At 24.8% G+C, this 14,574-nt stretch overlaps 2 protein-coding genes across 2 annotated transcripts; one reads left to right on the top strand and one right to left on the bottom strand.

Moving 5' to 3' along the window:
- LOC122850660 lies at window positions 1–3,669 on the top strand. Its single transcript, XM_044149792.1, has 10 exons — window positions 1–301; window positions 1,175–1,495; window positions 1,556–1,690; window positions 1,761–2,074; window positions 2,138–2,288; window positions 2,405–2,578; window positions 2,640–2,779; window positions 2,863–3,138; window positions 3,198–3,318; window positions 3,398–3,669. Exons 1-10 carry the CDS (start codon window positions 1–3, stop codon window positions 3,454–3,456), a joined length of 1,992 nt encoding a protein of 663 aa, XP_044005727.1. The 3' UTR covers window positions 3,457–3,669.
- Window positions 3,670–3,709: 40 nt separating this feature from the next.
- LOC122849843 (cytochrome c oxidase subunit 7C, mitochondrial-like) lies at window positions 3,710–4,410 on the bottom strand. Its single transcript, XM_044148685.1, has 3 exons — window positions 4,204–4,410; window positions 3,916–4,033; window positions 3,710–3,820 (listed from the first exon to the last, which is right to left on the bottom strand). Exons 1-2 carry the CDS (start codon window positions 4,285–4,287, stop codon window positions 3,920–3,922), a joined length of 198 nt encoding a protein of 65 aa, XP_044004620.1. The 5' UTR covers window positions 4,288–4,410; the 3' UTR covers window positions 3,710–3,820; window positions 3,916–3,919.
- Between the last annotated feature and the right edge of the window lie 10,164 nt (window positions 4,411–14,574).

Raw genomic sequence — 14,574 nt, 5'->3', positions numbered from 1 at the left:
ATGACTGACAGAAAAATGAATCTACCAGAAAAATCAAAAATAAAACGTAATCATTGGATGAATAAAATAAAACGTAACAACATTGACAATGAAATTAAAAATAAATTAATTGAAGAGTTGAATAGAAAACTACGAGCAATTGAAGCTGATGAAAAAATGTCTATTGATAGTTTGGATAACTCTGATTTACCTTTGAGTCATCCTGTTGATAAGCTTGATGAAAAAATTCGTATAATGTATTCATTGAAGAAAAAAAATGATCATAAATTATCTACTAAAAGTATAACACACCAGAAAAAAGGTAAGAAAATTGTTAATCATCATCAAAGAAATAAACGTGAAGATAATTTTAAAACAAATAATATTGAATCAAATTTTTTAACAAATGAAAATGATAAAAAATCATTGAGGGCATTGATTGATCAAATTTTAAATTTACAAAAAAATGTTAATACAACACTTCAAATAATTCGTAAAAGAATAAAAGATCCACCGGTAATTAAAAATTCATCAATAATAAAAAAAAATGTAAATATATCTAAAAAAAATATGAAGCCTTTAAAAATTGAAATAAGATCAAATAAAAATAATAAAAAAGTTAATAAAGATAAAAATAATAAAATTAAAAATAATAAAAGTAAAAAAGTTGATAAAAAAAATGAAAAACATAATAAAGGTAAAAAACCTGATAAACATTTATCAAAGGATCATGATGATGCTAAAAAAAAATTAGCAAATAAAAAAAAATTACAAGATAAAAAATCAAGTGATGAAAAGCTTGATAAAATGAGTGAAAATATAAAAAAATTTTTAACTGGTAATAGTAAAGATTCGAAAAAAAAAACTGATAAATCATTAACAAATTTAAATATACATTTTAAACGTCGATCATTGCAAGGACTTCAATACGATGAAGAATCATTTGACGATAATTACATATCAAGTCCAAAAGTTGGACGTCATTTGTGCTCAAAATCAACATCACTTCATCACTCAAAGCCAAGTAAACATAAAACCCCAAAAGCTAATGATAAAAAAAAAAAAAAATCAGTTGAAAAAACTTCATTATCAAAAGTTAATTCAAAGAAAAAATTAAAAAATAATCATTCAAAACACAAAGACACTCGTCAAGTTAATAAAAAAAATACAGTTTCAAAAATGAATAAAAAATTAGTGTTAAATAATGCAACACTTGATGAAAAATTTTCTAAAAAAAGAGAAGAAAAAAGTTCAAGTTTAATTTGTGATATGGATAATGCTGTGTTGAGTTTAAAAAAATTATTATATCATAAACGTGATTTGCTTGATAAAATATCAACTTATTCATGTGATAAATTTATTCCAACTGATGATGAAATAATTTTATCATCATCTGGTGTATTGGGTGATGTATTTCCACGTTCACGTCGTGAATTGGCTGAAGCAAAAGGTTTAAAGTACATAAAATCAACAGAGCTTGAGGATGTTCTTCGTCTAGAAGACATGAAAAATCACGGTAAAATAATAAATTTAATTTACAATAATAAATAATTTTAATTAATAATAAAATTAACAGAACATGAAGTACTGTCATTTCCTGGATCAGATTTACACATACCATGCAGTCACGAGGGTGAAGAGATCAATTGGTTGATGAGTTTAAGTCGACCAAATTACACCTGGAGTCGTATTGATGGTCAACCAATATCTGGTAAATAAAATTATATTTATTTATAAAAAATTAATGATAAATAGAACAACTTGTATAACTAAATATTTAGGAACAATTAGGAAAAATGGAAATTTGGAATTATACGATGTTGATACAAAAGACACAGGAAATTATTCATGTACATTGTCATACATTGATCCAGATAATGAAGATGCTATTAAAAATAATTATTTACATAAAATTGAAATAGTTACATTACCAAGATATTTATTACGTGGTGGTAATCGTTATAAACTTGATGATTGTGATGATATACAACTTGATGCATTGTCAACATACTTGCCAAATAAACTCAATGAAATATTATGTCAAAATAATATTTGTGATGCATTTATATTTGCACCAGAATGTTTACATCAAGAGGTAACTAAAAATATAAATTACATTTAATAATTAAATTTTTAATGTATTGTTTTGCTTTTTAAGGTATCAATAAAAATGATGATTGTTCCATCAAGTATGTCAACATTTTTTCCAATTGGTACATCACAATGTGGCATTCGTTGTCGTAAAGCTGTACAAGATAAAATATCTCTATTATTAAGTAGAAATTTACGTGAAATATTAAAAAAAACAAGTGAGTATTAATTAATTTATATAATTTAATATTTTTGATAATATAATTAAAAAAAAAAAAATGAACAAATTAATTTGTGGTGGAATTTTTTTATAGAAAAAACTTTAATTTTAAAGTTGCTTTTAGATTGCCACATCATCGAGAAAATAGATTGGTACCAGTTGATAATAGTTATAAAAGAATTTGGGCTGATGGAAGAAATGATAGAAGTATACGTGGTGATGCTGATGGTGATGTTGGCTTGTTGGTTGGTTGTCCAGCTGGATATGGTCTTCACAATACTCACTGCTGTAAGATACTATTATAATTAATTTTTTAATTATATGTTAATTGATTTCTTTTTGTTAACAGCACCTTGTTCAACTGGTTTTCATAGCCAAGATTTATCATCAAGATGTAAAAGATGTGATTTTGGCACGTATCAGTTGGCTATTGGTGCAAGAATTTGTCACGTTTGTACTAATCCTTTTGTAGAAGGCTGCTATGAAACAGTAATGTCTAGTTTTTTTAAATATTTTAATTAAGAAATATATATATTTTAATATGTTAATTGATATATTATTTAATTTTCAAGATCTGGACTTGGTCACCACTTATTATTTTCATTGTAATTATAACGATAATTGTCATTGGCTTGATTATTCTTCGAAGAAAATGTTGTAAAAAAAAACAAGCAGACAAAATGTCACCAGAAAATTCAAATGAAGATGAAACAACATCTCCATTAATTCCTCAAATGGAAATTGAAGAAAATCCATCTGATGATGATGAAATTATTTGGAAACAGCCAAAGAAAAAAAAGAAAAAAACAAATAAAAATCCTATGCAGCCATATGTTTATGGAATTGATGTGAGTTATTCAAAATTTAAAATATAATTTTCAATTAATTTATTAAATTTATTTCACAGATGATTCCAAAAAGAAAATGTGAAAAAATGATTCCAATTTGTTGCATTGATTCATATCGTTCACATGGTGAACATTGCAAAGAGTGCAGTCATTCACAACACAAGGAATATCCTAAACAACGTAATTTATTAATTTTTAAAAATTATATTTTCATTAATATCAATGTAATGTTAATTAAATTATCATTTTTGTTATTTAGATTCTTCAAAAAAAAAAAGTTCAAGGCCACCAGTGCCATTCCCAGATTTTGACAGATAAAAAAACAAAAAATTTTTTTAAATAGTTGAAGATTATTCAGAGTCGTCTACAATTAACAATATTATTATTTATTTTTTTTCCTAGTTTTTCTTTATCTAGTAAAGATAATAGTTGTAAGATTTAATTAACTTAATTATTTATAATTTACATTAAAACCTGTACAGTCAGGCTTATGATTTGATTAATAAAAAAAAAAAAAATAATTTAATTTTAGAATTTTAATGTTGATATAAATAATTGACTGACACGAATTAATTTTTATTATTTATTATTGATATTATATACACTTGATAAAGAGATAATTGAGTAATTTTTTTTTTTTTTTTTCAATATGCCAATTAGTGACTACTCTATTGATGTGTATCTAAAATAAAAACAGAAATGTCATTGTTTTTTTTGGCATTTTGATATTTAGAAAATTATCATGATAACATGATGAATTTGTTGATTGTTACTTACATGTTTACTTCAACAATTGATGGCGAACAATGAGGAAAGGTGCAGCAAGACCACTTCCAAAGAACAAGATGAAATATGCTGTCAACTTGTATTTGTTGTTGGTGTCGAATGGTAAGTTCTATATTGTTAAAATAACAATAAAAATATATCCATTAATATATTGTAAATATAATAGAAATTGTTTAATTTATTAATTATAAATATTGACAGTATATAATTTAATTTGGCACTGATGATATGAGGATGTTATGCAATTGTAAAATTGTAAAATAATAATGAGTAACATACCATTCCTGGTCGTCCACCAGTTTCAGCTCCATGACGAAGAAGTGCACTTGTTGCAAATCTTCTTACCATTTGACTTCCAATCATGATTATATTATTTATATTAATTAAATTGTTGTTAATAATAATTTTTACACTAGACGTGTATTTTTTGCAGTCAGAAAAAAGCACAGAGGTTGTGAAAAAGTCAAGATGGCGATTGATCGATTTGACTACACACGCGCCACTCCCCATTAACCATTTTTTAAAATTAATAATATCTTTTTTATCGACTGTTGATACCATTGAGTAATTAAAAATGTCTGATAATTTGAATTTGAATTATTTATTATTATCGGAATAAATAGCTTATCTACTCATTTTTTTTTTAATAAAAATTTTTATTTTTCTAGCCTCAAGGTGATAAATATTTATATTAATTTTCAAGTTTTAAGTTTTTTTAATTTCTTCAAAGAAAACACATCAATAGTAATTATTTTTTAAAAAATTGCTTATAATTTTTGTGTCCTTATTTTTAAAAATGCTTGATCAATTATTTTGCTTGAAAATAAAAACAATATAACCAAACAAAAATAAAATATGTTGACATTTATAAAAATTAAATGTCAAAATGAAAAATATGAAAATCCCTCAACAATGAGGATAAACATTTTAAAAACAAAAACAATAAATATACTGTCTAAAAAAAATAATGAATAGACAAATGGATACACAAAAGAAAAATAATAATAATAATAAATAGATACAATGAATTGAACAAAGAAAAAACAAAATAAATAAATAAAAAAAAAATGTATATAGAAAAACCTCAATGATGCCCGTAGGAAAAATCTGTTGGCGTCACAGATCGTTGAACGTTATTTCGTACAGTCTGGCAACTGACGCAATTCCAATCGATTTACAATGTTGGTGTTGTTGAACAATGTTATCGTAAGTGCAAAATGAGGTACCTCAATGTTGGAGTTCCGTTATACTCGATTCTCCTGACCACGCACACAAGAAGTCTGAATACACTGAGAAAATCAATGGGGTGGTTCAAAAAAAAAATAGCCAAGAAAAACTAGAGTGATGAAAAAAAAAAATAATGTAAAAAAAAAGCGTAGTTGTAATAGTTGTGAGAATCCTAGAAGTCTCTGAAAAGAAAGATCCTTTATTCACCTCAGGCCACTTGAAAAGTGTCGTAGAAATAAAGGTGAGGTTTTGCACTTTCAACAATAATGAATTAAAAAAATATATAAAAATAAAACTTGAAATTTTATTTTAAATTTTGCATTAAATATATTATAATTATTATTATTTTTATTATAAAAATATAATTATCAAATAAGATTAAATGAAATTTGTAATTTATTAAATAATTTTATTCATTTCTTTTATTTTTTTTTGTATGTGGAAATTTATCTTAACAACAATCACGTTGTTGAAATAAATAAAAAAAAAAAAAAAACTATGATAAAAATGTCGGCTCTATTTGAAAAATAAGTTCAGTGACACGTAGCTTCAAAATGCAAATGATGGACCGGACAATGCTCTTTGGTATAAGACGTGCAACTATTTTTTTTATTTAAAAAATTTTTTTTTTCTTTTTATTTCACTTCACCATTACCGGCTTCCTTCGTAGAAGCCACGTCTTTTCATCTTCTTAATTTTTTTCTTTTTTGATGGTTTTTTTTTTTTCCTTTCTATCACCTATCTCAATCTTCTTTTATTTTTCATCTAAAAAACATTTTTCTTTTTATATTTGTTTCTTTACTTTTTTTATATTATGATTAATATTTTTTTTAACATTTTAAAAATAAAATTACGAGGATTATTGTACTATCTCGTAATACACCAGTCATTTTACATTTATGTATTCTATTATATTGCGGCTCGACGATCAATATAATTTTATGAATTTAGCATAACAATGAAATGCACAGTTTGTGGTCATTGTTGACGAAAAAATAAAAAATGAATGTAATTGTGGTATTTTTATTTTATTCTAGCCAGTGTTACTATTGTCGGTAGAATAAATGAAAAAAAATTGAAAAATAATATTGTCCTGAGTTTTTTTCAGATAAATGATTAATATGAAAAATAATATCAATTTTATAATTTATTAGATATTCTTTACCGTTTTTATTAATTTGTAATTTTTCTCAAAGGTACCTTGAAAATTTACTTAAACTATTTTAACAACTTGAGAGTTGAGAAAGTATTTCCAATTGCAAAAAAAATTAATTATATACACATAATGATAGTTATTTTATTTATTGCCTTTTTATCATTCTTAAATATTCATACTTTTATCAATAAAGCAATTATCTATTCTTCTTTACTGAAAATTTCATTAATATTATTTTAAATTTTCAATTTGACCGTTTGAAATTAAAAAAATATCTCAGATAAATTTAACGTAAAATAGTCACCTTAACAATTATTAAAATATTAATATAATTTCTAATTGATAATTTCCTCATCTACATTTTCATCCATACTCTTTAATTACCTTCCCCAACAATTAAACAGCCTTAAAAAAATAAAAAACAAAACATCAAAAAAATTCTATAAATTAAAAAACGAAACATCATATAACCCAAATGAAATTTCATCAACGACTGGCAGTGTTATCTCACAATAAATAACGACATGAAGTACATACCAACTAGACTAAATTCTTCATAATAAAAAATATTTATATATTCTAAAAATTACTTCCCTCTTTTAAAAATTATATCTCATTTAAATTGTTACAACTGACGTACAATTACGATTGAACAAGCCATAAACTTTTAAAAAATTAAATTAATTATACCATTTAAAAAAAAAATATATATAAAAAAACAAATTGAGAATAAACTGTTTTATTAAAATTTTTATAATATATTTCTTTTATCATTTGACGACAGTTTGGTGGTGATGGTGATTTTTAAAAAAATATTATTTGAGATAAAAATATTCATACGAAAAAACTTGTTTCATATTTATTCATAAGCTCTCCACACTTTTGATGACAGTACAACGGCCATTTTATATTATTATTATTATTATTATTATTATTATTATTATTATTATTATTATTATTATTATTGTGATTATTATTATATAGAAGCTTTTCGTTGGAAAATTTATTCCCCAGTTGCAGTTGGCGTTGTGAGGGTGACTGTCTACTACTACTCTTCTTTTTAAAATTTTATTTTTTTTTATTATTACTATTTATTTTTTCTATTCTATTTTACATTTTCTTTTTTTTGTTTCTTTAGTTTTTCCCGACTTTTACCTAAGAAACACTTAAAATTCACGCATCACTCTTTTACCACCCCCTTTATATGCTTTTATTTTTACCTCAACTATTTTCCATGCCGGAGGACTTTGTGAGCCCTTATTTTTGTGTCAAGTTTTATTTTTAAATTTGCATATTTACAAACTATTTTGTAAAGTAAATGAGTCTTGGATGTGGTTGTGAAATATGATGAGATATAACCTTAGGGAATTTTTTTTTTATATTTTTATTTAATTTTTACATGATTTGCCAGTCAATCATATTTAAAAAAAAATAATAATTTTTAAAAGACTTGAAATTTTCATTTATTGATTATTTAATTGATGAGTTATTAGTTTAAAAATTAAAAAACAATGTTGTATAAATAATTGATGATTTAATTAGGCAAAAATGAGTTTAATTTTTTTTGTTATTATTCAAGAATCCGTGATGGAGAATTAAAATTTAAAAAAAAATAATAAGTGAATTGAGTGAGTCAAATGGATTACTTTCGTCGTTCGTTTAACTTTAATGGTACTGGATGAAATGGCTGATTTGACTAAAAATATATTTCGTATAAAATTGGAAAATCCAATGGGACTTGAGTCAATCGATATGGCACGATATTGCAGCGGTAATTTACTTTGAGTCTGCGTGTGCAGTAAATAAAATTGAGTCTAAGAAAAAAAAATCACAGTTGAGACGTGGTAGAAGGTTTATATAAAATGAAAGAAAAATAAGTTTAAAAAATAAATTAATAATAAAAAAAAAAAAACTTTATAAAAATAATGTAAAATTGAAAGAAGAAAAAATAAAAAAAAAAAATTTAATACCAGTGATAATAATAAGAATGGAAAATGAAAATGTTATATGAGGGTTGAATGACTTTAAATCCAAAGAGTGAAATATAATGTCGATAAAAATTCGAATGTGAAATTGAGATTAAAATAATAAAAAAAAAAAATTTATTTTTTTCAACAAAGAGCTTTGTTGTCGTTCGTTCAAATGAACCCAGTGACACACTTGTTTTATTTTTTTTTTTCATTTTTATTACAAAGCTTCTTACAGACTTGCAATTGTGCAATGATAAAATTTACTTCCTCTATTTATAAATCATTTTGTTCATTTATTATATTTTTTCCAATATCCAAAAGGCTTGAATAAAATAAATCAATTTATTGACAGTATAATATTTGCCATCAAAATACGCAAGCATAATATTAATACACAAAGATTATTATTATTAATTATAAATATTTATAATGAATATAATCCCTGGGCGTGTATAAAAGTTATGCAATAATATTTCTTGCAGAATTTTACGTGTAATCGATATTAGATTAAATAAATAAAATAAAAATAAAAATTACACAAAGGCTCATCGAGATTAAGCTCAATGAAAAAAATAAAAATAAATACAGGTTTTATAATATAACATAATGAAAATAATAACAAGAAGCAAGGTTTTAAGTAAATAAAAAAAAAAAATTAAAATATATAAATAATAAAAAAGTAATATGAATTTGCGGTTGACGCAGGCGCGGCCTAAGGTCATACATAGAAATTATGGACGCTAAGGAAGTATCACTGTTACGGTGACCTATTTGTAGATATCGCGTAACGAGTGTCGTGTGTTCTCACGTGACGATGTAGATTACATATAAAAAATATAATATTAAATATACTTGGTTGCTTGCAGTCAAAAGAGATGAAATTGCAGCAAAATTTAAAAATATAAATTATAAAAAATAGTCATAAATAATAAAGAAAAAGTTTATTAAAATATGTACATTAAATAACAAAAAAAAATAATCAATATTCATTAAATAATAAGCATCTATTTATCGTGTAAGTTGTCACAGTATACCGCCAAGTCAACTGTCAAGTGATTGACATTAAATGTTGTCATGATTTTTATTTATTAACTGCCCGACTTCCAAAAGTCATAAAATATAAATATAATATATACCTTGTTTATAATTTATTTAAAACTTTTATGTTTTTTTTTTTTTTTTCTACAAAACTGAACATTAAAGTGTCATTAAATTTTCATTTGAATATAATGAATAATTAATTTATTATTCATAATAAAATAAAATTGAAAAACAAGAAAAATTATATATTGATTTACATTTTTTAAAAATATTAAGGTCAAGTTATATAAAAGTTGTCAAAATTTTTATTGTAAATTATTATATATTTTTATTCAAAGTCAGTTATGATTTTTTATTTGAATGACATGTCACTAAAGTATAATATTTTATAAATAATTTTTTTACCTTTTTGTTGAGTTGTTGTGTTTAATTTGTCTTGATGTATCTTATCAATAATAATATATAAAGTTGTGATCCTCAATTCACTCACACACCTGAAACTTTGCTCACCTTTTTTTTAAATATAAAACCCCACATTGGGAGCCAAATTGGCAAGGTAAAAAGCAAACTTCAGGCGTCAGAGTATAATCAAGGAATTGTTCATCCATATTGTATTTTAATAATCATGATATTTACATTTAATTATAAATTATTTAAATGTATATACGATCCTTGGCAGATGCTGAATTTCACTAAGTTAAAAATACATAATAGAAAAGAAGATTGGAAATAATGCTTGTCTGTATAATAGAAGAGAGCTAAGAAAAAAAAAGTAAAAAAAAATAAAAAAAAAAAGAGTTTAGGAAAGGGAAAAGTCAATAAGACGACCCCATGGAGTTTCCGTGGTTCGAACAATTGTCTTATTCTCCTTGAACGAATCAGTGGCCATTAGTAGAATTGCAGAGAGAGCAAAATAGAATGGTTGTTATAAGAAGTCAATAGTTAAGGGGGTTGATGCAACTTGAGGTATAGATAAAAAAAAATCAAGTGCATTTTACATCAATAATCCTTAAGAATATATTTCATTGATTATTGAATTTTTTTATAGTAACATTATTATTATTTGTATTATTTTCTTTGGTTGACATCAAGTGTCGCGAACACACCTGAAACTTTGCTCACCCAAAATTATAGAACACGGGTTAGAGCAAGGAGTCAGGCACGTCCGAGACACCGCATTTTTTTTTTTTTACTAGTTCACTTTTTTATCATTATATATTTTTTTTTTTTTTACCTCTTTGTTCGTGTCCTCATCAGTGAGATACTTGGTACAAAATAAATTGACTATATATATATTCTTCATCCAGAGAATGCTGTCTGAAAAATCAAACGATACACACAAAGTGATGGAAAAAAAATGGAAAAAAATTATTATTATATAAAATATGAAAAGTAACATAAAGCTTATATGAAAAAAGCTTTATTAGTGTGTCAAAAGAACTTGTTAAAATAGCGGATTAAAAGTGCACTGAGCTAGAGTTAAAAAAAAAAAAAAATTCGTTGTTCTAAATCCAATAAAATTAGCGTTATTGGCTAGATGCCATTTTTTTTTTCCAGCAAGCCCCTTTTTTTTTTTTCTACCAATTCGCTATTGTATGAATACACAAATTTTTCATATTTAAAAAAATTTTTTTCATTGTGGTAATATAAATTTTTTTGTACCTGTTTGCAAAATGAAAAAAAATAAAAAAACAAAGTTTTAAATAAAAATAATGTTAAATAAAGAAAAGTAGAAAATAAAAAATAAATAAAAATAAAATAAATAGTAAAATATATAGTAGAGGAAAAATCACGTTACCAAAGCTTGTATATTTTTTTTTTTTGTTCTGTGAAGACCAGGATGTTTCACAAGTCCAATTAGAAGACTGGTACTAACGATAAGTACGGTTCAAGGCGACAATGGTAAAGGCGCTTTGAGCTTTGACGACTACTACTACCTTCGATCCTTTTTTTTTTTTTAACTTTGTTTCTTTATTTTTAACTTTGTTTGTTTTTTATTTTTATTCTCCCATCATCCAAATAACTTTTACACCAAACAATTTCTTGTACTTTCTTTCTACTTTTCTACCAACTCAACTCAATACTCTCCAACAACTTTACAATGTTTACAATGTTGCCTGTTGTGATCTTGATTCAACGTTGCCAGTCGTTACCAGTCATGCTGGATTATCCTTTACTCTGTTTCTTTTTTTTTTTTTTATCATTATTTCAAACTCGTGAGACAAACGATGAGAAAAGTCTGTGTTAGCGGATCAACTCTGCAGAGACAAAGTGTGTATATATATATATAAACTCTCCCTCAGAGGCACTTTTACACCCTTTTATATATTTTTTTTTTCAAGTATGACAAAGTTTTTAGGGTTCGATAATGACCGCTTGACCTAAAAAATTTTCAAAACGAGCAAGAGCCATCAAATCATCAAAGGAAATAAAAAATTATATATTTTTAAATTCAATTTTATAAATTAAAAACAATGATTATATTACAGCCACAAAGTAATAAATTTATCCCGGGATGTCTTATCACAAAAGACAGAGTCAATTGTCAAATATAATATAATTTAAAAAAGAAATTGACAACAAAGTTAGATGTTACAATGTAGCCTGTCAAGTGCAATATATATTATGACTGAATCTTCAACTGATTTGTCTGTTATCCATTGGTTTGTGAATGACAGCATAGCAAGGGACCATACAATACCTCCTGGATTCAATACATGATGCTTTCTCAACTGGTCACTTTGAAATACATATACATGTAAAGTCAAGACCCTCAAAGTCATACCATCCAACAGCAGCATCACTTTATACTACTACTATTACCTTTATATATACTTATTATTTATTCATGTATATATGCACAGTTATACATGTACATATACAGCTGAGGGTTATAACTTTGTTATGTATACTCAATGGTCAGTTGTGAAGATATACAACAATGTTAACCTGTGCACTTGGAACTAGGATGGTGTCAGTGACCGGAGCATGACCTCATAGATTTTTATTTTACTTTGACTTTTCACCTATTTACTTTTGTTATAATCTTGTCTTTTATTTATTATTATTAAACTTTGATTTATAATAAATTATTTATATTTATATATATTTGTTCTATTATTCTTTTATTTTTTTTTTATCTTGTATATTTTATCACATCAAAAAAAAATATATATATATTTAAAATTAAATTTTACTATTGCGATAAATATCATTTGAAAATTTGAAATAAAATAAAAAAAAATTAAACTGTTAATTATACAGTTAATTAATAAACAAAAAATGGAAAATTAATTTGAGGAAAATAAATTTTGGTATTTGAGAGACTATTAGATAGGAAGTTAAGTTAAATAGACTCAATTTAAATACTCAACATTGCTGGAATTGGTTCAAATTGACCTACGACCCCTATCGTAACTGTTTCACACTTGATAATGTGTATTTTCTCATTCTCCTTCATCATATATGTATATATCTTTTCCCAATGGACCACGTCTAACACATACACACATGCCTTTAAGCTCAATTTAGGATTTGTAATTCTCCCCCAACTAAAATCAACTCAATTATAATTTATAAACATCACAAATCAATCTTAAATTTGTCATTTATAATTATTTTTTATTATTTATCATAGTCATATACGAATGTATAACTGTGTGGATTGATAAATCAACGCTTGTATGAATTTAAATCTCTTAAAATATCAACGATAAATTTTGATCTATAGATCCCCAATGATCTCGAGATTGTCATATAAGAAAATATATTTAAAAAATCATAAAAATTATAGCCAAGTTGAATGACACGTAATAATAATAAAAAATAAATAAATATCAACAAGGAAGAGATAGATTTTTATGGTGAAAGTGTCGTAATGAGAACAAAGAACAAAGAAGAGTAAAAACAGGTTTATAAGACTGGTTGTGTATCATTCTTGTTCTTGTCCTCTAAAATATATTTCTTTCAAGAATGAATATATATAGCACCCTGTATATTATTATATGTTAACTCTTTTTTTTTTTTTTTTATTTTATAACCATTCTATTGGACTGTTATAATCGTGGTACACAACGGTTTCGTGCGTCACGCACGCGACAAAGAAGACGATTCCATTGGGGCGCACGCGCGACGCCCCTTTTACAATCAAAGCACACGATTATATGCACGAATACACATGCAAACAATACAAATACATTTAAACATATTTATTTTTTATAAATATATATATATGTAGAGTATATAGTGTAACTGGACTTTCGTGATGCGGAAATCTAGTTTGCGTGATGGAGTTTTTAAATTACTCGTGAATCACGATTTCATCCACTATATTTATCTATTATATTTAACGATTTATCGATGTGACTTTTACTTTAAATATAATAACAATGTATTAATAATATAATTATAAACAAAGAAAATTTGTTTATTTATAAATATTAAATTTAAAAAAAAAAAAAAAATAAGAATAATTTTTTGAAAAGCTCGTTTTTAAAAAGCTCTTTTTTAAAAACTTTTTTATAAAGCTTTTGTTTATGAATTTTTTTATTGTTTTTTATTTTTTAAATACTTAATCAAGTCATTATTTAAAAGGTATAAATGTAAATTATAATTTTTAATTTAATTTATATTTACGAGAGTGTTATTATTTCAATAATAAAAAAAATATGAAAGAAAGAGTTATTGCGTGTGAGAATGTGTCTCTATAATTTGGATTTAATTAATGAATACATCACATGTTGCATAATCATGTGTGTGTTATCTCAAATTGCCTGAAGGGTTTTTTATTTTTTTAAATATAATGAGTTCAAGTTTAAATTGTTCTGACATTTTAATGCTCAACAATATTCGCGTATGTATAACTAAACATGAAATACTTGTGGTACAATTATGTTGTTAATTTTTTTCATTACTTTTCTTTGTCTATGATGGTGTGGGGTGAAAAAAAAAATAGATAAATATATATGATAAAAATATTTTAGACAATTTTATAGCTACTCAAACGATATGTCAGACTGAATAGTCTGTTGAATTTAACAGGGGTTAATACATCTATATACCAAGTTAAAAAAAAAAATAAAATAAGATATTGGTTTTAAGTGGAACAAAGCGACACGCGTACAAACCAATGTCCTTTGTCATTTACCGCACGCGTGTATGCCCTGAGTACCCAGAGAATCAATAAAAAATTTCATCTCTCTGTCACATTTTAACCCTTTATATATTTTAAAATTCATAAATGATTTTATGCTGTTT

Source organism: Aphidius gifuensis, linkage group LG2 (genome assembly GCF_014905175.1).
Source record: "Aphidius gifuensis isolate YNYX2018 linkage group LG2, ASM1490517v1, whole genome shotgun sequence".
NCBI classification, from domain to species: domain Eukaryota; kingdom Metazoa; phylum Arthropoda; class Insecta; order Hymenoptera; family Braconidae; genus Aphidius; species Aphidius gifuensis.
The sequence above is the reverse complement of the archived record's forward strand: the minus strand, read 5'-3'. Positions and strand labels throughout refer to the sequence as shown.